The 26,768-nt window shown below is 45.1% G+C and overlaps 1 protein-coding gene and 2 long non-coding RNA genes across 3 annotated transcripts; 1 reads left to right on the forward strand and 2 right to left on the reverse strand.

Annotated features, from left to right (window-relative positions):
- Nucleotides 1-904: 904 nt before the first annotated feature.
- On the reverse strand, nucleotides 905-5,281 carry LOC120729330. Its single transcript, XM_040024873.1, is given in 2 exon segments — nucleotides 905-3,083; nucleotides 3,086-5,281. Coding segments are annotated over 2 exon segments (3,252 nt in total). The 5' UTR covers nucleotides 4,326-5,281; the 3' UTR covers nucleotides 905-1,071.
- A 6,009-nt stretch (nucleotides 5,282-11,290) lies between these two features.
- Nucleotides 11,291-21,013, reverse strand: LOC120729341. Its single transcript, XR_005694903.1, has 3 exons — nucleotides 21,004-21,013; nucleotides 18,964-18,967; nucleotides 11,291-11,404 (listed from the first exon to the last, which is right to left on the reverse strand). It is a non-coding gene; the product is annotated as an uncharacterized LOC120729341 (long non-coding RNA).
- Nucleotides 21,014-23,120: 2,107 nt separating this feature from the next.
- Nucleotides 23,121-25,508, forward strand: LOC120729342. Its single transcript, XR_005694904.1, has 3 exons — nucleotides 23,121-23,835; nucleotides 25,267-25,272; nucleotides 25,336-25,508. It is a non-coding gene; the product is annotated as an uncharacterized LOC120729342 (long non-coding RNA).
- The last annotated feature ends 1,260 nt before the right edge of the window (nucleotides 25,509-26,768 follow it).

Here is a 26,768-nt window from a genome sequence, read left to right on the forward strand (position 1 = left end):
CACTAATGAACCGAACAACATGATAAAATCAGATACACAGGCTTAAAATACTATCTGGTCTTCTTGAGCTTCATTACATGCGTGTATGTGTTAGTAGGATTAATACATTTTGTGCTCCTTAAAGGTTAAAATATCAATACTACACTCTCAATATCAGGAGAGCAAATCAATATGTCCTTCTTGTTTCAGAAACATCTAAAGTCAAGTTCAGCTAAATCCTAAGCGTTTGCAAGTTCACCAAGTGAATGTGAAGGTGTTGTTAACACCGTCAACAGGTACCCCCGCGTGATGTGTGCCACTTCCAATGTGATTTTTGACACCCCCATATGGAGGACAACAAGAGCCACGCACATCGAAATAAAGAATTCTGTGCCTGAATAATGAATTGTAGAATAAATTCTTCATTTGTGAAAATTTTCAATCCCTCATTAACAAAGTGATTTTTTAAATGTTTTTTAAACTCCTAGGATGATAATGAGGTTCAGTATAAACTTAGTTGGCTGAGTTCATACTGCTACCGATGAGTCTGAGCGGGACTCTTTTGTGGATCTATGGAAGTCCATATTTACTTATTTAATTTTTTGTTTCACACATGGTACAGCAGTGATTCATTTCTTATACACAACCTTCCTGTTAATTAAAGTAACACTGTTTCCATGCATGAACAGGAACAGGAAGAAGAATAAATTCTCATTGACACCTGCACCCTATCTGTGATGATACAAGTAGGCAACCAAAATTACACTCTGACAATATTCTACACAAAACAAGACAAAACAAACAGAACAATATAATCAACAGTGAGCAATACCACTAAATATCAAACAGAAAGGATAATTTTTTCTACAGTTAAATTCTGTTATTTTCAACTTCTTCATATTGGTTTATCGTTTTATTGCTATAGCAGATTTTAAATTGAGAAACCTTTGTACAACACATGCTATACCTATTATAAAGACATATCTCCTGGATGCACTGGTACGCATCTTCAGTGATGTATCCTAAGGTCATCAGGTGTTTCGGGTCTCACAACATCATACACCCTCGCCCAGGCGACCCAGCCGGGGGTGATCAGGCCCCGACTTGCGTACCAGTAGCTACCCACGGACCAGCCCTCTTGATCCACAGCCACCTTGTGGCTTTCTCTGCCGCTTCACTCACAGCCTGGATGGCCCTCTTCTTGGCTGCCCCAGCCACGCCCAGCCACACTTTGCAGAGTGATCGTCCTGCAAAGCCCCTACAACCCACTTCTATGGGCTCATAGAAAGTCTTCCAGCCCCTTCCCCTGAACTCCTGCACTAGTTCCTGGTACTTTCCTCGTTTCCTTTCATTGGCCTCCTCAATCCGCTCTTCCCAGGGCACTGTGAGTTCCAGCATGATCAGCTGTTTTGAGGCCTCAGAAATAATTATCATGTCTGGCCGGAGTGATGTTTTTGCAATGTTCTGAGGGAACTTTAGTTGTTTACCCAGGTCAGCCTGTAGCTGCCAATCAGAGGCTGTGTTGAGGAGGCCAGTTGTCAAATGTGGGCACACCTGGGGTTTCTCTCCAGCCTTAATAAAATAGATTGCCTTCCTCGGAGCATGATGATGCTTGCTGGTGCTGATTGCTGAGGCAATCTTTCCAGCAACTACTCTGAGCACCTGGTCGTGCCGCCAATGATACCGACCATCGGCCAGGGCCCTTGGGCAGCTGCTAAGGAGGTGTTCTAGGGTCCCTCTTCCAAAGCACAGGGGACAGGCAGGTGTCTCGCTCTTTCCCCACAGATGGAGGTTTGCTGGGCTTGGCAGAGTGTCGTAAACTGCCTGCACTAGGAATCGGATCCAGTGGAAGTCTGCCTGCATGATGTTTGCCCAGGTGACCTTGCGCTGCAAGGTGCTCTCCCACCTTGTCCATGATCCCTGCCGCTTAAGGCCTACAGCTCTACTTACTCGCTCCTCCTCCACACCTGCTCGGACCTCTTCCTGGAGTAGCAGGTGTCTCTCCTTTCCCTGTGCCCTGCTGACCTGGGCCTTTGGGACGTACCCCAAGCCTGCTCCCCCTGTTGCCCCCATCAGTGTTTTCTGCCTTAGGCGTGACTCCGCCACCTCAACTGCCTTCTCAGCCTTCCACTTTCTTCCTGTCCTTACCTCAATACCTGCTGATGCCACCTTGCAGTCTTTAGAATCTCTGTACTGTAGGGCTTCTCGTGTACGAGCCACCTTGAACTCTTCTGTGAGACCACTGAAGGGTAACTGCACGCTGTTGCTTGCCCCATACAAGGCAGCGCTGGTGAGACTCCGGGGAAGTCCCAGCCACTTACGAAGAAAGCCACTGATCTTTCTTTCAAGGGATTCCACAGTAGTTATTGGAACTGTATAGACAAGCAAAGGCCACAGGATTCGGGGCAGGATGGAATGCTGGTAGATCCAGGCTTTAAATCTTCCAGGCAGGCCGGACTTATCCACCTTAATGAGCCACGCTCCCAGCTCCTCATTTGCCTTCTGAATAGCAGTAGAGTCTTTTAGGCTGGAGTCAAAGAGTTTCCCCAAGCTCTTAACTGGCTGTTCCATTATGGATGGAATAGTGGTTCCTGAAATTGAGAACCGGAACTTGTCCGTCACCTTGCCCTTCTTCAGTACCATCGATCTTGACTTGGAAGGTTTAAAACTCATCCTTGCCCATGAGATGAGTCTCTCAAGACCTTGCAAGATCCACCTACACCCGGGAACTGATGATGTTGTAATGGTGAGGTCATCCATATAGGCTCTGATAGGGGGCTGACGAACACCTGACCTTGTTAACGGCCCTCTGCACTCCACCTCCACAGCCTTTACCACCATGTTCATTGCCAGGGCAAAGAGCGTAACTGAGATGGTACAGCCTGTTATTATACCTTTCCCGAGTCGGTGCCAGTCTGAAGTAACTGCCCTAGAAGTGACCCTAAGCCTGAAATTGGCGTAATAGTCCAGGATCAGGTCCTTGATCTTGCTGGGGACATGGTGGAGGTGTAAAGCATGCTCAACCAGTTTGTGTGCGATCGACCCATACGCATTAGTCAGGTCCAGCCACAATACAGCTAGGTCGCCTCTGTTCTCATGGGCTTTCTTATAAGGTGTGTAACTACACCAGTGTGCTCTAGGCAACCAGGAACTCCTGGGATCCCCCCCTTCTGAACTGATGCATCAATGTAATTGTTTCTAAGGAGAAACTCGGTCAATCTCCGGGAGACAACGCTAAAAAACACCTTCCCCTCCACGCTCAAAAACACCTTCCCCTCCACGCTCAATAGCGAGATGCTCCGACACTGGTTTATGTTTTTCGAATCCTCCTCTTTGGGAATCCAGACTCCCTCTGCGCACCTCCACTGATCAGCAACTCTCCCTCTCCGCCATATCACCTTTAAGATCTTCCACAGGTGGCGAAGCAGCTCTGGGCAGCGCTTATAGACAAGGTAGGGTACGCCACTGGGACCTGGGGAGGATGCAGAGCGGGCTGCTTTGATGACCTCACACACCGCCTTCAAACTTGGCTCCGTCAACTTGAACTCTACTGATGGTGGGGCAGAGTTGATGAGAGCTTTGTTTGGTCCCAAGTCTTGTTCCCTCAGTGGGTCACTCATGATCTCATGAAGGAAGTTATTCACCTCCTCTGCTGAGCACTCCAACTGCCTGCTTCGCTTAACCCCAAGCAATTGTTTGGAAAAGCGAAAGGGATCAGCAATAAAAGCTGCACGTTTCCTGGCTATTTCTCTTCCTTGCCTCCTGTGCCATTCTGCTCTACGGAGGGTAATTAGCTTCGTCCGCAAGATGTTATGCAGTTCCTCTAAAGCTTGCTTCTCCTCCGCATCAGCATTCTTGAACTGCTTCTTAAGGCTCCTGAGCTCCTGGCGCAGTTGATGAATCTTCATGGCCCTGCGGTTCATGGTGTAAGGGGTCTTGTTGTAACACTTCTCGATCAGGCTGAACCTTTCTGAGGCGTAGCTGACTATGATGGTGGTCATTGTTTTAAGCCTGCTGTCGGCATCTCTTTTGGCCACAGCTTGTATGATGTTGGAGACATCCTCATCAAACTTCTGCCACTCGCTCCGGCTGCTGGCTGGGGGCCACTTAATCCGCTGTTGTGGAACTACACTGCTTGGATTGGAAGAGTCCAGTGCGTGGAGGGACTGGGCTCTGTGGGGTGCCTCCTGGCCGGGCTCCTCCTGCGTCTCACCAGGTTCAGGACCTGTGCGTTGCACCTCACTCTCCCGCTCCAAACATTTCATTCTAGCCTGATGGACCTTTAGGCCACGCTGGTTCTTACACAGCTTGCCGCAGATACATGTCTTACTCGTAGTCCTTTCCATTGCATTGGTCGTTAACCTTGAGTCCGTCCGATTGGAGACCTCATCCTCCCCCCCTCTCGGGATCTCCTGGGGGTATCTTTCTTTAGGGCTTTCCGTAGCTTTTTGGGGTGCTTTCTCATGAAAACTGCAGACCGGGATGCTAGCCCACCCTGCCCCTGGAGCTGTCTTTCCGAGCTGTCATCTGTCTCTCCAGTAGTCACCAAACTTTCTTGGTTGTCACCTAGACTCTTAGATGATCAATGAGATGATCATTGAGAGAATTTCTTATGCCTATGACTGTTGGACACATTTGCCTTTGTGTGGTTCGAGCAAACCGATGCTTAAAATAAAACTTTCTTCTTCCCTCCCCATGTTCTGAACACAATACAAATACACTTTGTAACTTAAGAGGTAGTGTTTTATTTTTTGCCCTAAATATAATAATTTATGTCTGTAATTTCATTATATCTTCTAGTTCATATATATTATCTAGTTCATAATTTCGATTTTATATACAAACTGTTACTGTCTTCTCTATACTTAACGTTATGCATAATTCAAAGCACTCTCTTCTGTAATAAATATAATGGTTTGGTTATTAGTCACATATGTATTCCCCCATACTTCATCACAATAACTCAGATAGGGTAGAAACAATGAAAAGTATAATATTCTATATCTAGCAAGCAATTAATGAAAATATGATCAATTAAAGTTGCTAACTTTTCAGTTATTCTACTAGGTTTAGTAATCAGAGGGTAAAACCCTCTTCCAAATATTAACTCAAAAAATCTGATGATGACTTATGATTGGACATTAAAAAAAATATTATAATCCCCGCAAATACAAAATGTCTTATTTCCCTTTACCTTGCTCAATAAATCTTCTACTAGAGGTGGGAATCACCATACATCTCACGATACGATATTATCACAATACTTAACGCACGATACAATATTATTGCAATTTTTAAAAAGTATTTTGCGATATTCAGATTCTGTACATAAAGGTAAACTTTATCAATATTCATTTTATCTAATATCAAAGTCTCACACTCAGTTTCTCTCATTTCAGTCAGTTTTATTGTTGACAAACTGAACGGTTTGTATTACAGTCTAGTCCAACTTAACTGAATGCAACCATCTGGTACAATTATAGCTATTCTGAACAATGAAACTTCTGAAAACGATGCAGCCCATTCAGCAACTGAAGAATTTGAAAGTAAATTAAAACAAAATATAATTTTACATTAAATAAAAAAGTTTTAAACTTAATTAAAACAAAACATGTCTTAAATTAAAATAAGTAAACTGTCATGTTTATTGCTGCCAAAAAAAAAGTTAAACACATTTGGACAGTGAAAGAATGTCAGGATTCTTGCTCAGAAAAAGGATCAACATGCTCTGAAGTCAGAGCATGTTCCAGTCCACGAAAACTTTTTTTTGTAACAAAATATCGATTTCTGCTGTCCCTGTATCGATACATTATTAGCAAACAAAATATCACGATACTACACAGTATCGACTTTTTTCCCCCACCCCTATCTTCTACTACTGTGAATGTTTCTATGAGTGTTCCAGGCCTCCTATACATACAAGTAACAATTATATTACCCTTTATTTCCATTTCTATTTCTATTTCTACTGTCACACACTCTATTAAATCATTAATAGCCACAGACATATATTCAACCTGCTTACATTTCAAATCGCTATCAACAAAAAGTGCCATACCTCCTGCCTTCTTATTAGATCTATTTATATGATATAATTCATACCCATCAATGTGAAAGTCCCAACCCCTTTCCTCATCTATCCATATTTCGGATAGTGCTATAACTTTAAACTTGCCTTTCAGATTATTCAAAAAATCATTGATCAGAACAAAGCTTTTGTAGAGGCTTCTACAGTTGAAATGAATTCATGATTGCTCTGGACTCCTTTTATCAGCTCCATCACCTAGTGGGGGTGGGGGGTCATAATTTGGTCCCACCTTCATTGCTGTGATTGGTGTGGGGGTAGGGACAGCCTTAGGGCGTCGGGGGGTTCCCCGGAGGCATCTTCCTTGGGGGGCTCAACCCGGGGTAGCGGTCATGTCCGGTTGGGGGCTCTGTTGGCTCTCAGGTGACTGTTTCCTCGCGGCTGCGTGCAGCGGGGCTAGGGGAGGGTCTGTGCTGACGGACGTGGGTTACTGACCTGGTAGCCTGGCTGGCCCTGGGTGGGTCCGGGATGGGCGTGAGGTTCTGGGGGCGCTCCGTCTCTGGGCTGGGGCCCGGGCCGGGCCTCGGGGGCTTGGATCCTGGTTGGTGTGTTGCCGGGGTTGTGGGCGGGTGGGTGCATGGGGGCCCGGCCCTGGAGCAGGGTGCCGCCGGTGCGTCGAACCGCCTGGGGGGCTCTTCAACTGGTGGGGAAGATGGTCACATCTTGCAGGAGCTTTCCTCTCTTCAGGAACTCTCTCTGCAGGAGGGGGAGATACAGGAGAGGTGGAGGAAGATCTCAGCCTGGGCGTTTACTGTCTTATGTAGTCTGGAAGATGAGTGGATGGTGGGGTGGGTGCAGTTTTCTCTGTGGTGGGGTTGGGTGGACTGTCCCGGGCTCTGTGGGGCCGGGGGGCGCTGCTGCACTGGGCCCCGGTCTGGATGGGCCTGGGCCCCCTTTCCCTGGCGGGTCGCGGAGTGTGGGAGTGCCTACTGGGGTCAGCGGGGGAGCTGGCCCCAGGGAGGGGTTACCTGCCCCTCCCTTCCTTCCCTCCCCATCTCCAGCTGCCTCCCTCTTCCCGCTCCACCACAACCACCCACACATGCAGGACCTTGGAGTAGGGGTATGTCACCAGGGTGCAGAGGAGGCTACCCCCCCCCCCCCCCCTCTGTCCCCTTCTGGCTGCCTCTGCCTCAATTTTATCCCACAACTTAGACATTCACATTATTCACACTCTCATTACACATACATATAGGATCTTGGGGGTGGGCACAATCACGGAGTCCAAATTACCATCAGGGTGTACACCTCACCCCTGGCGTCGTTGCCCACCTCTCAATTTTAAATACACTTAGACATTGAGGACTATCAGGAGGGACTATGCGCTTACCTGCTGCTCCTTGGCAGGTAGCTCCATGCCCTCCTGGGTTTTAATTGCACCTTAGAACACACATGCATCAACACTACAATGAGCGGGTGGAGGGAGGCTTGGAGTCTTCTCCCACCCCCATTCTCTGCGGCCTGCTGGAGCGGGAGGGCTAGGAGGAGTTGGCCGTCCGACTGCGGTCTGGAGTGTGGGGCCTCCCTGCTGCTACGGAGTCGGGGTGGTCTGCCTCTCCCCACCGCAGGGAAAAGGGTAACACCACCTGGGTCTGGGTGCAGTTCCCCCCTCCAGGGGCAAGGGTACCTAGACCCGGTTTGTAGAGTACGCTTGGGGAGTGTGATCGTGTGTACAGCGTCTCTTTATGTCTGTCTCCACGTTGCTTGAGTGTGGAGTGAGTGCATATGAGAGCATGAGGGGGGGAATGGATGTTTGTGTCTGTGTGTGCCTGTATGTCTGTGTCTATATGTCAGGTTGGGTATCAGACGCCACCTCTCTGGGGACACCTCAGGCCCTCCAAGGTTTGGAGGCCTATCTCCACCTACCACCACTTCCCCTGCCGGTGGCGGACTCCCTCAGGTGTCGGTGCGTTGGTGGTTCTTTGTGTCTGGGGGTGGGCGTCCAGGTACACACCGGCTCACTCCTTGGCGGCCGCTTATCGGGACCTGGAGCCTGGGGCTCGCTCGGGCCCCTCCGGGGGTGGGGTGCCCCCGGCCTCTCGGCCTGGGGCTCGGTCACTCAGGCACAGCTGGCGGCCGGCGGAGCTCACGGGCGCGTCACTGCAACTCCCCCTGGCCTCTGCTCCGCGGCTGCTGAGTGAACCCTCATCTGGGACTCTCCTCAACTCTTACTGGAACAGTGGCGCGGCTGCCCCTCTGTTGGTCTTCCATGGTTTCTTGTGTTCTGGGGGCCTCTGGATGTCTGGAGTTTTGATCTCCTCCATACCTGCTTCACACCCTGGAGGACGGGGCTGTGGCTCCCCACACTCCCTAGCAGATTGTTACATGGAGAAACCTTTGGAATACAAGCGCGCTGATCCACACAGGTATGCACACGGGTGTTCACTGCTCGTAGACCCAAATTACACCTTTCTTGGCTGCTACCTCGAAGCACATCTGTCCTGCGTGCTGCACAACAACATTGAATATTTAGTATTTACTGCTGTTTACACTTAGCTAGATTAATGCGATGGTGTTGTGTTTAGTATGTTGCTTTGTTTCTTTTTTCTATTCTTCTCTCAACAGGTGATCCAGGAGATTTTTATTTTTTTTCTCCCCCCCTTTTTCACTGTCCCTCTCCCCTTCTGTTTTTCCTTTCCTTCCTCTTTCTTTCTCCCTTATCTATCTCTCACTCATGTCTGTCCCGTCTGTAACATCTGTAAATAAAATATAATAAATAATAAAAACAAAGATCGACCAAATGGACCAATACAGCAATGCCACGATGATCCATTTGGCAAAGTAAATCCATTGGGTATCCTTGTTGGTCTTCAGACAACAATTCTGATGGCTAAAGAACCAAATGGGACAGGCGAAAAGGAGAAAAAAAAAAAAAAAAAAAAAAGAAATGAATTCATGAAAATTTATCGCCTATGTAAACATTATCCCTAAATAATGTTGACATATATGCAGGGTGTAGCATTCCCTGGCTAAAGGCGGTGATATACAGGACAGTCAGTGGTTTTTCCCTTTCCAGTTCTTGTAGGCAACTGATGACTTTCTTTTTGTAGTTGTTTCTGGGGTTTTACCTTGAAGCTTTATAGGTATTGTTGTCACTGAGGAGTTTAGTCATGTTTATTTGCTCTGCTTCGTTTTGTCAGGGATAAAATACAAATATATACTTTTTGTGTCCCAGCTGAGTAACAGGAGGAGAAGAGTCTGGTGGTGCAGCATAGGAACAATTTCAGCCATTTGGACTCAGCTCAGCCACTACAGAGGAAACAATGACTTCAACACAAAAGGTGAGAAAAATATCACAGTTACACTGTTATTGAAACTGTGTGCACAGCTGGTTGGTTTTTAAAAAACAATTAACGGCAGCTTTATCTTTTCCATCCTGGGCTCCTCCATATATACAGAATCTACATTCACAACCAAAAACCACAGAAGTTAGAAGAAAATACAAAGATCATATTTTAACAGCACATATTGAAACAACAATATCATCACTTGAACTAAAAATAATTTATGAAGTAAAAGATTTTCTCCTCTTATATATTTCTTCAATAATGTCATTTTCATTACAACTCCCATTGTAGGACATCATTGTAATGCGATACTATCACCACAAGGTGGTGGTAACACACCAACAATGTGTTTGTTGACATGTTTGATTCCACCAATGGAAGGAGTTTTAGTTTGTTCCATGACTGCATTTCACTCACTGCCTCTGTTTGTATCTCTGTCACTGCAGGACCAACATGGAGCAAGAAGTCAGCGCTCTCAGGAGGCCGACAAACGTCAAAGAAGAAAGGGAGAGAAAACCTACAGCTGTGATGAGTGTGGGAAGGATTTTACCCGGACTGGCAACCTAAAAACACACCAACTCTTCCACAGTGGAGTTAAAGCGTACAGCTGTGAGTTGTGTGGAAAGTCTTTTACCCTGGCTCAAACCTTAAAAACACACCAATTCATCCACAGTGGAGTTAAACCTTACAGCTGTGACTTGTGTGGAAAGTCTTTTACCCAGGCTGGAAACTTAAAAAATCACCAACTCATCCACAGTGGAGTTAAAGCACACAGCTGTGAGTTGTGTGGGAAGGATTTTGCCCGGGCTAGAGGCTTAAAAATACACCAACTTATCCACAGTGGATTTAAAGCACACAGCTGTGAGTTGTGTGGTAAGGCTTTTGCTCAAAATGGCGACTTACAGAGGCATCTAGTTACCCACTCTGGAATTAAGGCGTACAGCTGCGACTTTTGTGGTAAAAGTTTCAGCAACAAACGGTACCGAAATATTCACCTACGGATTCACACTGGAAATGATGTTTCCTGCTGTGATCAGTGTGGGAAACTGTTTACAACAGACACACAGTTAAAAATACACATGTTTAGCCACACTGAGGAGAGACTTTACAAATGTGACCTGTGTGAGAAGACTTTTAAATATCCACATCACCTGAGAAACCACCGACACATCCACACCAGAAAATAACTCTACAAATGCAGTTACTGTCAGGATGTATTGATTTTTTTTAATCTTGTAATTTTAACCTGATCAAGTCTTATCAGTAAACTTGTGGAGTTATACTGAATAAACTTTTTGGAAAAATGAAGTGTCATTTTCGCCCAGTAAGCTGAGTGTTATAATGTAAACAGTAAAATGTAATTGGACGTTGGCAGAGATGCTTTTTATGTCAGGCAACATTCAGGATAAAAATAAAAAAGCAGAGCGATGCACATGGATTGACTTCCCAACGCTGTCGTCACTGTGGTGGTGGGAAAGTTTCTCTGTGTCCTTTGTGGAAAAACTTCCAATCATCAATGGGAACTAAAACCACATCAACGTAGACACACTGGAGACAAAATGAACTACTTCCAATAATGTGGGAGAGGCTTCCACACACGAAGTACATTAAAAATACATGAACTCTTCCACAGTGGGGTGAAAAAGCACATCTGTGACCAGTGTGGGTCATCCTTCACCACTGGACATGAGCTTAACGAAAAAGCATAAGTGAATCCACACAGGAGAGACATCATACAAGTGCAGACACTGTGACAAAAGCTTCTCACAATCAGGTCATCGTAACAAACATGAACGTACACACATGGAAGTGAACTTCAGCTGTGACCAGTGTGACAAGAGCTTCAGGAATCTCAGTTCATACTCCGAACACAAACGATCCCACACTGTAAATAAACCTGTTTCAGGCTCAGACTTAAAAACCTTGGGATCAGGCTCCACAGAGTTCAGATGGAATCTCCTGTAAAGAGTGTCAGCTGATGTCACACTTGGATCTGATGAGGTAGCTCTGATTTCTGGACCTGCAGTGAATAATCCTGAATGTTACATTTAGGAAGCTGTAGATATGTATATCAAGTTTATGTTTTTTCCTTTGAGGGATTTTAATTCTCTAAAATGTTTTCCTTATTATATTTTGATTTTTGTTCCCTTAGGACACAGTAGTGTTTAGTAATTGTACTTGTTACTGTATTATTAAAGTTATAGGTATGGTTTTTTTTTTTTACAAAACTGATATTGTATCAAAATTGCAGATATGGATATATATTTCAATTTCTTTCATTTGAACTTTGTTTACAAAATTAACTTTTTTTATGTATTCATTTAATGTGTTAAATCATTGTGTTAATCAGTTAAATTTCAATCCTTCATTCATATTTAATCTTTTGCTGTGGTAAAATCTTCTCTTAGAAAATTTTCTCCCAAAACTGCAAATAATTTCACAGCAGTTGCTCTTAAAACTTCCAAAATGAACTAAATCTGTCCACCAGCTTTGAAACAACACCTGCTGTGACTTTATGTCCAGAAAGAATAAACTCAAGCTAAACTGGTTTTGGGCTGTACTTCCACGTAATACCAGTTTGTACCAGAAGATGAAGCAGTGAGTCAGTGTAACCTTTATTCAATTGGCAAATTGGCAAAGACCACTGATAGGTTTGTAGCTTGAACCTATCCGCTGGAACGTTGAGGACAATATAATTACATTCTTTCAATCTACAACTGATTATACACCTCTAAGCATATATGGTTAAATATTTCTAAGCATAAATGACAATGAACAATACAAAACCTAACATCCACATTCATATTCACAGTGGCAGCAAAGAAATGGTGAAAGTTCAAAAATTCCAATTCTATTAAACCTCCATTTTTGGCTCCTCCTTTCACTTTAGTGTGTTTACTGTGTTCTTGAAGTCCACGTGTTGTTTCTAATGAATTCATTTTGATCCACATGTTCTGCAGCTGTTTTCTTGTTGATTTGAAGTTTGTATTATGAAATTGTGATTTGATTTGATCCTATATTTGATGAACTGTGAAAAATAAAGAAATGGTCTCACAACAAGTAGTTCGAGCCCTGATTTCAGATTCAAAGTAATTTAACTGTTTTCAGTGGTACATGTGGAGGTTTATCACTGGAGGAACCTTGGCTGTTCTCCACTAACATTGAACAGGGTTCCTGCAGCTCATTAAAAACTCTGAAATGATCTTCAAGGACAAAGATGTTTGATTTTTCTTAAAAACAAGATGTGGGCATGAAGTTTTTAGAGAGTGTGTTTAAGATTCATTGTAATGAACATCTCACACAAAGCAGATGTTCCTGCATTGCAACAGCGGTTTGCAGATGTGTTCTCCCCCCTGCCCGTCTGCATGACTCTCATGCAGCACCACTTTGAAACGCAGCCTGGCGTGAAAGTCTGTTCATGACCTAACATGTTGCCTGAGCACAAGAGACCAATTGTACAAAAGGAATTGGCTGAAATGGTGAAAATGCTGTTATTATAGGATGAAATGAGGATTTGTTCCTCAGTGTTTGGTCTCCTGTGCTTACCTTTTCTCCAGGTGATTTGTCGCAGCTGTTGAGAGGGGCCGGTTGTCTTTAAGGTGCTTCCAGGTAATTAAGAAGTGAGCGCACGGTTTTATACGGTTCTGTGATGATCATCACAAAGTCAAAAAGGTCTCATGGTTTGATGCCTATCCCATGCCCCAGGTTGACCTGGACTGGTTAAGCACTGCTTATCTTTTTATCATGCTGGATTTAACCAACGCCTACAGGCAGATTCCCTTGTCTTCAGAGTCCAAAGACAAAAACGACCTTCTCCACTCTGTATGGTTCGTACCATTCGTCACTCTTCTGTTTGGCTTGTTTTTTTTCCCCCAACTTTGTTTTATTAATTTCAACAATGACATACAAAGTTAGCAACAGCTAAGTCAATCTTGATTTCAGAACAGTGGTATGTCCATTATACCATCCAACCCCCCAACCCAAATTCTCCCCTTACTAGATCCACAATAGACAAAACACCGCAGAGAACCAGTCTCTGCCCACACACACACACACACACACACACACACACACAAAAAAAAACAACAACAAACAAAACAAAACAAAAAATAAATAAATAAATAAAAAAATAAAAAACAACACCTCAGGACCCATACACATAACAAGCATAACCCCCAAAAAACAACAACAACCACAACTCTCCCCCCCCCCCCCCCCCCCGTAACCAAACAAACAAAAACAAACAAAACAAAAACAGAGAAAACAATAGCAGAGAAAGGACCAAACAAAACAAAAGGAAAAACAAATAGATAAGGTATAAATAAGATTAAAAAAAAAACAAAAAAAAGACATTATAATGTAGCTTCGCTCAGTTCACTTCAGACTCAGGAAGTAAAGTAATGGTGTCGACCAGCAAGAGAAATGATTTCCAGATTTTGTTAAATTCCCTAATAGAACCTTTTAGAGAGAATCTAAGTTTTTCCAGCTTTAAGTTAAAGAGTACATCTCTCACCCAATGATCATGAGTTGAGGGGTGGGGAAGCTTCAACTTCAACAGAATAAGCCTCCGGGCCAGTAAAGTGGTAAAGGCTAGGGCCTGTTTGAGGGGACCAGATAAGTTCAAGTCGGGAGGAATGCCAAAAATTGCAGAGAGTGGGTTAGGAAGGACAGTCTGGCCATATGCTTGGCTAAGTGTGTCGAATATATTCCTCCAAAATGCACTCAGTTTCGAACAAGACCAAAACATGTGGACATGGTTGGCAGGCGATAGTCCACATCTGCTACAGGCATCACTGATGGTTGGATAGATTTTAGATAATTTTGTGTTTGTATAGTATACTTTATAGACCACCTTGCACTGAATCAAAGCATGACGAGCACAAATTGAAGACGAGTGAATCAATTTCAAAGCACAATCCCACTGCTGTTCTGGCAGGGTTGTCTGAAGCTCTTCCTCCCATCTCAGCTTAATATGAGAAATGGATTTGGGGACCAAAGCATCTAGTATTTTATACAAGGCTGATATCAGTCTGTTTTGATGAGGGTTCGTCTGCAGGATGATATCCAGATTTGTTTCTGGAGGCCGATTGGGAAAGTGAGGGAACTGCGTTTTTACAAAATTTCTAGCCTGAAGATAGCAAAAACAGTTGGAATTAGGCAGGTCGTATTTAGACGATAGGTCAGCAAATGATAGAAGGGTGTCCTGACTGTACAAGTCCTTAACAGTCCTAAGTCCGTTATCTTTCCAACTACTAAAGGCCGCATAAGTGTTTGAAGGTGCAAAATTGCAATTTTTTGATAAAGCTGTTAGCAAAGACGGTCCAAGTAGCCCGAAGTATTTTCTGAACTGTCGCCAAATAGTTACTGTTTCCTTAGGTATTGGATTATCCCCAACAAAGGTTGGAGAAAAAGGGAGTGGTGAGCTGAGTATTGATGATAATGAGTAACAGCTAGATGCAGTTTCCATTTGTACCCAGGCTGTTACAGGGGGTCATTATGAACCCATTGTAAAAGTTTTTGTATGTTAGCTGCCCAATAGTAGTGTCTAAAATTGGGCAGACCAAGACCACCATCACTTTTAGAGGACTGAAGAATAGACTTGCGAATTCTAGCTTGTTTCCCTCCCCATATGAAATGTGACAGAATCTTTTCTAACTTGTCAAAAAATGCCTTGGTAAGAAAAATTGGGACATGTTGAAAAAGATACAAGAATTTTGGGAGGACACTCATCTTTATCAGGTTAACTCTCCCTGCTACTGACAATGGTAGAGAAGTCCAACGGTCACAATCTTTCCCAACATTTTCTAGTAGGGATAGAAAATTCTCCCTCATCATTTTATGTATAGAAGAGGAAATAAAAAGCCCCAAATATCTAAATCCGGTTTCTGCCCACTTAAAAGGCACTATTGAGTGGGGAAGAGCTCTGGCCAGGGAATTGAGGGGTTGCAACTCGCTTTTTTGATAATTGACCTTATATCCTGAATGTGTACCATATTGGTCCAGTATGTCAAAAAGCACCGGGAATGAGTTTAGAGGGTCAGAAATGTACAGGAGCAAGTCATCTGCATAAAGGGAGAGTTTGTAAGTCACACCGAACCTTGTAATGCCTTTAAATCTATCCTCTGAACGCAGCCATATTGCAAGAGGCTCGATAGCAATGGCGAATAGGAGGGGTGAGAGAGGGCACCCTTGCCTAGTGCCCCTCTCAAGTGGAAAAGGCAAAGACAAGTTGTTGTTAGTATGAATACAGGTGGATGGCGAGGAATATAGTAGCTTAACCCAGAGAATAAAGTCAGCCCCTAAGCCAAACCTATCCATCACCTCATAGAGGAAGCTCCACTCGACGCGGTCGAAAGCTTTCTCCGCGTCAAGAGATACCACAACCTCTGGAATTGAGTTGCACGATGTATGGATAATATTCAAGAGGCGTCTTGAATTGTCATATGAGTGCCTGCCGGCCATAAATCCCGTCTGGTCAGAGGCGATAATTTGTGACAGAACACGTTGTAGCCTAAGTGCAAGGATTTTAGATAGTATTTTAAAATCAATATTTAAAAGAGAAATTGGTCTGTAACTGCTGCACAACAGAGGATCCTTATCCTTTTTCAAGATTAAACAAATAGTAGCTTCGGACAAAGTCTTGGGTAATTGATATTTTGAAAAGGCTTCATTATACATATCTTTCAACAACGGTGCCATAAGATCAGAATTGACTTTATAGTATTCTGCAGAGTAACCGCCAGGGCCCGGCGATTTACCTGTGTTTAAGGATTTAATGGCTTCTTGTACCTCTACTACAGTAATAGGTCCCCCTAATCCCTTCGTCAGATCTCTATCTATTCTTGGAAAATGTATATTTTGGAGAGTTTCTTCTGATAGAGGGGGAGAGCTTGAAGTGTACAGATTGGAATAGAAACTCACAAATACTTCATTAATTCCCTCTGGGTCCGATATTATGTCACCAGCAGCAGACTTGACCTTTGGTATTAGCTTGGAGGTTGCTTCGGCACGGGCTTGATAAGCCAGAAGTTTCCCTGCCTTGTCGCCGGATTCAAAAAAGCGTTGCTTAGTCTTAATTAATTGAACCATAGCTGTTGCGGTGGTGGTTAAATTGAGGCTGGCTTGAACTTTCACACGTTCTGTATAGAGGTTAGGATCTGGGTTTGATGCATATCTGCCATCTAGATCTTTGATCTTATTCAATAAACTGGACGTGTAAGTTAACTCTTTCTTCTTTAAATTTGACACAAATCCTATAAGCTGGCCTCTCATGTAGGCTTTCGACGTTTCCCATAATACACCTCTTGACACTTCAGTAGAATCGTCCAACTCAAGGAAAAGTGAGAACTGTGATCTCAAAAAATGTGTGTAGTCATCCCTTATCAACAGGCTAGAGTTAAATCTCCAATGTTTAATGGGTCGAGACGGGGTCGCTAATACCACATCAAAAGAAACTGGTGAGTGATCTGAAATGGCGATAGCATGATACTGACAATGGCTAATTTTACAGAGAAACCTAATATCAACAAGAAAAAAGTCTATACGTGTATATGTACGGTGGGGATGAGAGAAAAAGGAAAATGCCTTAGTAGTAGGATTCGTATGTCGCCATGGATCCACAATCCCCAGCTGAGTTTTGAAAAATTCTAGGGTTTTAGCAGATTTATTCAGGGAACAGGCCTTAGTTGACGATCTATCCAGCAGAGTGTCCTGAACCAAGTTAAAGTCACCTCCAATAATAAGATGATAGTTTTCCAAATTTGGAAGTGAAGAGAAAAGTTTAGCTATAAAAGAGTCGTCGTCCCAGTTCGGCCCGTACACGCTAGCCAGTATCACAAGTGAGCCCTGCAAGTATCCTGACACAAATGTGAAACGGCCATCTGGATCAGCAATAACTTTATGTTGCTCAAACAGAATATTATTGCGAATAAGTATGGCTGTCCCTCTAGCCTTGGCGTTAAATTTGGAATGATATATATTGCCGATCCAGTTTCTCTTGAGTCGCCTCACTTCTTTGTTGCAGAGATGTGTCTCTTGAAGAAAAAACACATCTCCTTTAAGCTGCTGTAAATGCGTCATAACTTTGTTAACTTTGGTTGCATTCCCCACCCCTCTCACATTCCAGGAGACAATTCTAAGACCATTGATTGTGCTCGACATACCTTACTGTATTCAGACAGGTCTTTGATTTGACAAGTTGACAGTGGCCAGGGGAAAACTGGTGTCTGTATTTGAGGTAGTAGACTGTGAACAGAACAGGGGAAAAAAAACAGAAAAAAAAAAAGATAAAAAATAAAATAAAATAAGTAAAACACAACAACAACAACAACAACAACAGAAAAAACATAAAACAAGGCAATACATACATGCAGATCGAACAACATAAATGACATAAACATAAGCAACACTGTTTGGCTTGTTTGAAGCCGCGGCCATTTTTCAGCACGTGCTGGAGCGATAGCTGTGTCCTCACACTGCATATGCTAATTCCTACCTGGATGATGTTGTCATTCATAGTTATACCTCGGTGGATCATGTGCAGTGGTTGGTCACGGTCCTGGAGTCCGTGAGGCAGGCAGGGCTGATGGCAAACCCAAAGAAGTGTGTGGTTGGATGGAGGGAGGTACAGTATGATAAAATTGGCACAGAGCTTCCCCCATGTATTACCAAAGATTCACATCAAACTTATCCCATTCTTGGTTACTTTAATGAACATTTTTTATTGTCACAGTTTGATACTGATAATTTCTTGTGATCACTCCTTCAGTTTGAACCCAGTGACAGTATCAAGTTATGTTTATTTTCATGTCAGTGTTTTCATTTCCAACCTTAAAGTATCTCCACGTGATCTTCCTCTTTCATATTTTCTTCCGCCAAAATAACTGTTCCAATTCAAGATCTGCATCCTTGAAGACCCAATTTGAAGGCTGATTACGTCACGGCAACATAATGAAGCCTGTCCCAATTCCAAATGCAGCCGAAAATGCGCCCTTCTTTTCCCCGGATTTGAAGAATGGGTCCGGTGTATCATTTGTGGCCCAACATATCCCAGAATTCATGGCGCAGTGGCTGTGGTCAATTTTTTCTAATAAAAGCGGCGGATGGCAGAAGTGGGGTGAAGAAACTTTTCAAAAAAATTATTAAATATTATGTCACTTATTTATGTGCAAATGTTAAATATGGAAGAACATTACATCATTACTGTTGGCCAGTGATGGCCAAATAAAGCTTTCTATCTGGAGACCAAAAATATGAAGCGCAGCTTGAATTTTCAAATGAAAGTGTACTGCTTCACTATGACTGCCCACTCTACAGAGTGAAGTTCACAATTTTGTTTGACATTGGCCCACTGTTGTGTTGCTTTGAACAGATTTGAAAATTGTTATGTTTATTTTTGAAATAATTTTTATCAATACTTTCCTTTTTAAACATTTACCATGGTGTGGTCGTTCTTTGCTTGTGACTTCTTGATGTTGGCAAGTGCAATAGATGAATAATACATTTAATATACATATAATAATGTACAACACACTGTGACGTGCTCGCACTTCTCCGTTGGTGTATGGGGCCCGCCCCTTGCTAGCCACGCTGCATGGTGGGCCACGCCTCCCCAACTTGCCTTGAGTGTGGCATTCCTATGCCTTTGGAGGATGGGCACGAGCACTGAGTGCTGTGTCTAAGTCCTGAGCATGCTTTGCTGACTAGAGAAGCCCCTGCCTCGTGCATGAATTGTTTGATTCTGCCCGAATGGACTAGGGAAGCTCATGCTAGGTTTTTTTCTGTCAAGCGACCCGCACCTCCCTCATCTCAGGAATCTCAGGCGAAAGTGAGGAAAATAGCTGCTGCTGACATAGAATCTAGTCCCGCAGCTCCATGGGCCAGGTCCCCTTCCTCGTTTGTCGAACTGCTAGGCCCCTCCCATGCCTTTCCCTCCTGTGGCCCAGCCCCTGAGCCTGTGCTGTTGGATGTGGACTATGGTGTCGGCGTCTTCTCGGTTTGACGACGCTTCACGGCCTCAGCGCTACTTATCTCAGGTGCCGCTGCTGCCTGATTTTCAGGACCTGGTGTGCAAACAGTTTGAGGCCCTGCACCGTTGGTCCCCTGCCTGTAAGCGCTTTTCGGCCATGCATGGCCGGGAGCGCATTGACGGCCGGCCCCTTCCCCCGGTTGATCCGTCCCTGGCCCCCCTGGTTGCCCTTTGGGCTCCATCCTGGGGCGGGCTGCGTGCCCTAATAGGGATGTGAAAACCATGGACGGGCTCTTGGCTCGGCTACATACAGTGAGGCAAAAAAGTATTTAGTCAGCCACCGATTGTGCAAGTTCCCCCACTTAAAATGATGACAGAGGTCAGTAATTTGCACCAGAGGTACACTTCAACTGTGAGAGACAGAATGTGAAAAAAAATCCATGAATTCACATGGTAGGATTTGTAAAGAATTTATTCGTAAATCAGGGTGGAAAAAAAGTATTTGGTCACCTCAAACATGGAAAATCTCTGGCTCTCACAGACCTGTAACGTCTTCTGTAAGACACTTTTCTGTCCCCCACTCGTTACCTGTATGAATGGCACCTGTTTGAACTCATCATCTGTATAAAAGACACCTGTCCACAGCCTCAAACAGTCAGACTCCAAACTCCGCCATGGCCAAGACCAAAGAGCTTTCGAAGGACACCAGGAAAAGTATTGTAGACCTGCACCAGACTGGGAAGAGTGAATCTACAATAGGCAAGCAGCTTGGTGTGAAAAAAATCAACTGTGGGAGCAATCATCAGGAAATGGAAGACATACAAGACCACTGATAATCTCCCTCGATCTGGGGCTCCACGCAAGATCTCATCCCGTGGGGTCAAAATGATCATGAGAACGGTGAGCAAAGATCCCAGAACCACACGGGGGGACCTGGTGAATGACCTGCAGAGAGCTGGGACCAAAGTAACAAAGGTCACCATCAGTAACACACTACAATGGCAGGGAATCAAATCCCGCAGTGCCAGACGTGTTCCGCTGCTGAAGCCAGTGCATGTTCAGGCCCGTCTGAAGTTTGCCAGAGAGCACATGGATGATACAGCAGAGGATTGGGAGAATGTCATGTGGTCAGATGAAACCAAAGTAGAACTTTTTGGTATAAACTCAACTCGTCGTGTTTGGAGGAAGAAGAATACTGAGTTGCATCCCAAGAACACCATACCTACTGTGAAGCATGGGGGTGGAAACATCATGCTATGGGGCTGTTTTTCTGCCAAGGGGACAGGACGACTGATGCGTGTTAAGGACAGAATGAATGGGGCCATGTATCGTGAGATTTTGAGCCAAAACCACCTTCCATCAGTGAGAACTTTGAAGATGAAACGAGGCTGGGTCTTCCAACATGACAATGATCCAAAACACACCGCCCGGGCAACAAAGGAGTGGCTCCGTAAGAAGCATTTGAAAGTCCTGGAGTGGCCTAGCCAGTCTCCAGACCTCAACCCCATAGAAAATCTGTGGCGGGAGTTGAAAGTCCGTGTTGCTCGGCGACAGCCCCAAAACATCACTGCTCTCGAGAAGATCTGCATGGAGGAATGGGCCAAAATACCAGCTTCTGTGTGTGCAAACCTGGTAAAGACCTATAGTAAACGTTTGACCTCTGTTATTGCCAACAAAGGTTATGTTACAAAGTATTGAGTTGTATTTTTGTTATTGACCAAATACTTATTTTCCACCCTGATTTACGAATAAATTCTTTACAAATCCTACCATGTGAATTCATGGATTTTTTTTTCACATTCTGTCTCTCACAGTTGAAGTGTACCTCTGGTGCAAATTACTGACCTCTGTCATCATTTTAGGTGGGGGAACTTGCACAATCGGTGGCTGACTAAATACTTTTTTGCCCCACTGTAGCTGTATGGCGACCCAGGCCTGCCTGTCTAATTTATCGGCCATATTGTCGCTTCATCTTCGGCATTTGGCCCGTCGGTTGCAGGCTACCTCGGGTGATCTGGAGGGCATGGGTGAGTTGCTGTCCACGTCCTCTCTCCTAGCCTCGCTCATGAAACATCAGGCTATTGCCACGAGCTCTTCCTTGGCTATTGCCACAGGCTTCACCACCTCTGGCTGTAAGTGAGGGGGCCGGCACGCGGTGCCAAGGGACAGTCGTTCTCCCAGCCGTCCTCCCTCCTCCTGACGTCTCCCGGGCCAGGCCCGCCATGCCCGCCTCCCTGCTACAGAACAGCGCAGGGTTGCCCTGGTCGGCCCTGGGGGCGGACCCTGGGTGGTATCTATCCATGGTCCAGGTTATCGCCTTCAGTTTTGCCGCAGACCTCCCCTGACTTCCACTCCGACCTTCACCTGCGTGGCCGACCCGGGTCAGGGTCGGGTGCCGGTAGGAACTGGCGTCCCTTCTATCGAAGGGCGCCATACGGGAGGTGGACGCCAGGGACCGCCGGGTGGGGTTCTTCTCCCGTTACTTTTTGGTCCCAAAGCGGGATGGGGGTCTCCGTCCTATTCTGGACCTCAGGGGCCTCAATCGCTATCTCCGGCCCCTGAAGTGCCAAATGCCCACGGTCCCCAGGGTGCGTCAGGCCATTGTTGCGGGGGACTGGTTCGCCACCATCGACCTGAAGGACGCCTACTTCCAGATCCCTTTCTGGCAGGGTCACTGGCAGTTTCCTCACAGCTGTCCTGTGCCAGAAGTTCTGTTGACCCACTGAAAGAGGCATCATTTAAGAAACACCGGGAACACTTAAGCTCATCACATTGATCAAGCAGGACTCATGCTCTTGACCAGCAGCTCCCTCACAGGGAAATCTTCAGCACTCCTCTGTAGGCCCGTCCCAGAAGATGGATAAACCCAGCATTTCATGAACACTGTGATGGAGACCTTTGGTTTGTGTAATGTTATAAATACTCGGATACTCCCCAAAGGCTCTGGACTTTTACATAAAGATATTATATTCAGTCCTGTAGAAATGTATATATTTAAAAAAAATATGATCCTCTCTGGTTACTCTGGTATGAATAACTCTGCATCACTTTATGGTAAATAACACACTATCTGCAAAAAACTGTTTGTAGTTCAACATACAAGTGGCGACCTTTGACCTTCATCAGGTTTTATTTAATTGTGTTAGAGAAACTCAAGCGTGCTCTTCATGGTAAATGGCCTGCATTTGTATAGCGCTTTTCTAGTCCCTAAGGACCCGAAAGCGCTTCACACTACATTCAGTCATTCACCCATTCACACACACATTCACATACTGGTGATGGCAAGCTACATTGTAGCCACAGCGCACTGACAGAGACGAGGCTGCCGGACACTAGCGCCACCGGGCCCTCTGACCACCACCAGTAGGCAAACATGGGGTTAGTATCTTGCCCAAGGATATTTGGCATGCAGTCAGGAGGCAGCCTGGGATCGAACCACCGACCTTCTGATTAGTGGCTGACCTGCTCTGCCACCTGAGCTACAGCCACCCATGCAGCTGAGTACATCAAGTGTTTAGAACGGAAGCATGCAGGTCTGAGATCAGCAGCTTTCTGAAACACCAAACTGAGGTCCTGTTAATGCTGATATATAGTGACACAGTTACATGAGTGATTAATCCTTTTGGTTTTTTGCCTTTAACTTTATCAATAAAACAGCTGCAGCTTTCATTACAGCACATGTGGTACTGACCAGATTCAGTTCAGAACTGAAGAAGCTTCTCGGATGAGAGGTGAAACGTCTTCAAGTAACTTAAAGAAGTCCAGATGCTTTTCTTTGCAAGCTCCTTTGACTCCTTCTAGCAAGGAAATATAGGTGCAGCAGTCAGAGTATTGCTGAAAGGGATCTCCTGAGAAATCTTCAGAGGCCCAGTGAGGAGCGAGAACCATTCCAGGCATAGCTGACAGCCCAGGCAGTGGTTGAGGTCAAAGGTCGAGCTGGTTGGGGCCCATCATGAAATCAGATTTTGGAGCCACAGCAAGGACCACAAATCTGCGTTAGAATGAGAGCTGTGCCAAGGGGGATTTCCAGAGGCCAACAGAGGAGATTGTGGACAACGGACGGGCACCTGAAGGATGAGGGGAGCGTGCCAAGCTCCATCGACAACGGAGAGGGAGTCTAAGGATGGCATCATGATTCTGTGAAAGCACAGGAACCAGAAGCTATGGTGGTGATGACAGCAGTTTCCTATGAACATCACCTAATGCTGTGTCACTATGCTGTGCATACGATGGCATACTGAAGACTGCTGGGATCATAACAGCAGTAAGATAACTGGACCCAGCACCCTTTCCACAGAGGGGTTTTTCTGCAGAGGATGGACAGCAGAAGAGTCATAAGTATTCCTATCGCAGGACGAAGGCCTAAAGTGAGGTGATGGGGGTTGATAGAGGCCATTTCAAGTGCTTCTGACCACTCCAACTGCCTGAAAAATAGCAGAGAGACCCTCCTGGATACATCAGAGGCACTGCAAAAAGGTTGAGGTCCCAGAGGATTCCACTTCCTCCACAGAAATCAACTAGTATCAGAATCAGAATCAGAATACTTTATTCATCCCGAGGGAAATTAGGGTTACAGCAGGCAGCACGCTAATGGCGCATGCGGACTTACAAAGGAACCTTCTGACCAACTTTACACAAACATCACATTGGGCAGACATGTCAGAAGGTAGGCTGATAGGAAAAAACAACGAAAATACACTACATGAGGTAAGAGGAGGAGAAAAAAAACTCCACTCAGACTGAGCTCCTAATGGGAGAACAGTTTGATAACAGAAAAAACACCTCAGCACAAAAGCACATGACTATCAATACACCATAGAAACACAAGACAAGCAACAGGGGCGGGTAAGGGTAAGAGAGAGCCGGTATAGACAGCGCATCCGGTCCTGCAGCATATCTGCGCTGGTCCAGTTGACTGCCATCTTCCCCGGTAGGGCACAAGCATCGAAGGCGTTGGAAAGGGAGGGGGATGAGTGAGTGCTTATCAGTGTAAGTGTATGTGTGTGCATGTCCATAGTTTAGCTGAGACAGTGTCCTTCGACCTATCAGGCTAAGTAAACAGTCCTCCAGCCAATCCAGGTGTCCTTGCATGGGACGGGAAGAATAGCCGTAACACAGTCATTATCAGGAGTGATTGTTCGGCTCCAGCCTTGGGCCTGCAGCTGGCGCCGTTATGTGGGTCCGCAATCTTAATGTTGATTTTGTAAATTTCCATGCGAGCAGCCCAGGAGAATTTTCAGGCTGCCCTAACACTCCGACACTGGCCTCTCGATCTCCCGTTGGAGAGCCACGATCCTCCCCATGATGGTATCAAACTACTGTTCCATGGTGTTGTCATTCTTTTGATTCTGAGACCTCACAGCTGCAGTGATCCATTCCGCGATGTCTTCCAACTGTCGCTCAAGGGTCCCATTTTGAGCAGGCCTCTCTCTGATGTATCCCCCCATACGCTCAGTGTTGTTGCTTTGAGCCTTCACAGCCGATGCAAGTGTCTCCAAGGTGTTGACCATATTACGTTCGTTGTGAGGGGTCGCGCCTCGTCCCATCGCTTCAATTCCAGCGGGCAGCCTTGGGGGGGTTTGAACAGCCGGTTCCGCTCTCTTATTTCTCCGATAAACCAGGGCTAAGCCAACTCCGATCAGCACAAACCCTGTTATCACGGTTCCGAATAGATAGATATCTTCAGCGTCCTCGATCGACAGTCCTGCCAGGCACATGACCCTCCAGTTCTGCCACCCGTGCATCGTGTATCCGGCAGGGAAAGTCCCTCCAGGGCACTCAGGCTCTCCCGAGCCCAGACTTCTCGTTAAGAAAAGGGTGCCAATAGCATTCAGAGACCAGTTGATCAAATCCATAATTCTTTTAGGTTTTAGAGAACGACCGTGTGAGTCTATTCCAGGGAAAGTAATTCAAATGAGACAAGACAAGGACATAGAGGCTAAGCAGGAAAGATAAGGGTGAGGAGGAGAGGAGAAAAGTGCGACCGCCTTCGCTGAGAGCCAAGAGATTAGATAGTAGAGGAAAGTTTCACCCTCACTTGGTTGCTTCAGTGACGAGGGGGAAGTGCTGATTGGGCGCCCGTAGGGAATTGCTCGCACTTCAATCTCCAGCCATTGGCCAACTTTAGAGTAACCAGGTAGTAGGTTGTGACAGACCCCTACGTAGCCATGGGAAGGTGGACCCTCCTGGTTACCTTGACTACGACACTCACCTTTACAGGACAAAGACAGAATCGGCAAATACAGACTATTATGTCTGTTCCCATATGCCCAGCATGTCAACACACCCCACACTATATGTGTTCCTGGACCAACTCCCAGGGAAGAACCACTCCATGATACTAGCAGAGGAAGGGGGACTTTGGGTCCTCTTCAACAACACCTGCTGCACTTACATACGAGACGATGTACATTCATCAAACATGACTGACGCCCTGAATGCTTTGAGACAGATCCAGCAGGCCCAAAATCAGGACTATGTAAGTGATACAAGTGACTGGTTTTCTTGGCTTTACACTGGCTCCTGGTTACAGGTGCTAAAAGGACGACTCATCGGAGTTGGGATATTTTTACTTTTATTTTATGTCTTTGTAACGTGTATATTGCCATGTCTAAAACTCATGATTAACCGCATAATATTTGCCACTGTTGCTGCATATACAGCCGTGACAAATGATGATGATGACTCTGACCTGTTGGAACATGAAGATTTTGTGTGATTAATGACGATGTGACAGAAAATGTACAACAAGATGTTACATACTGATGTCTCATTGAAAGTTTTACTGACAACAGGAGGGAATGTCAATGGAAAATTGTACTTAGTAGTCAGTATAATCTTTTAATGATATAAGTTTGCATATGGTAGAATACTGCATGTAATCATTTGTGTTTAGAAGTATATAGTTGGTGGCATATTGAAAGAATGTCTCATCCTAGGAGGTCTGTAACATTCCAGGGTGTTCTGGCGTTCACCCCCACATCCTGGGAGTATGGGAGAGGTCGTACCTTCTCTTATTGTTTTATGGTAGGATAAATGTGGCTATGTCTGTTTTAGTCTAAGTGCCTTTTGTTTAGATGAACTGCTGGACGTCCAGACCAGCAGGTTTAGGGAAGGTTGGTGCATGTAGGAGATGTGCCGCGGTCCCGTTCCTTGATAAAAGTAATAGTTCCACGGCCACCAGAAGAACAAAAACTCTCTCAATCCACATGATTGAGTAAAAGATAATAAACAGATGAAAATACAAGTCAGAAAAAAAAGAATAAGTAAGAAAACAGAGCTAAACTAAGAGAAAAAGCAGGAGCGACTGTAACAGCCTGCACACTGGTTGGCGCATGAGCACTGATAGATTTTTGGTGATTCGAAACGCCATTTACGTGTGGACGAAACAGCTGCGTTTTCAAAAATACCCATGTAGGTGTGGACGTAGCATAAAAGAGTTTATTTCGTTACT

Source organism: Simochromis diagramma, unplaced genomic scaffold (genome assembly GCF_900408965.1).
Source record: "Simochromis diagramma unplaced genomic scaffold, fSimDia1.1 OVJJ01000383.1, whole genome shotgun sequence".
In the NCBI taxonomy this organism is placed as follows: Eukaryota; Metazoa; Chordata; class Actinopteri; order Cichliformes; family Cichlidae; genus Simochromis; species Simochromis diagramma.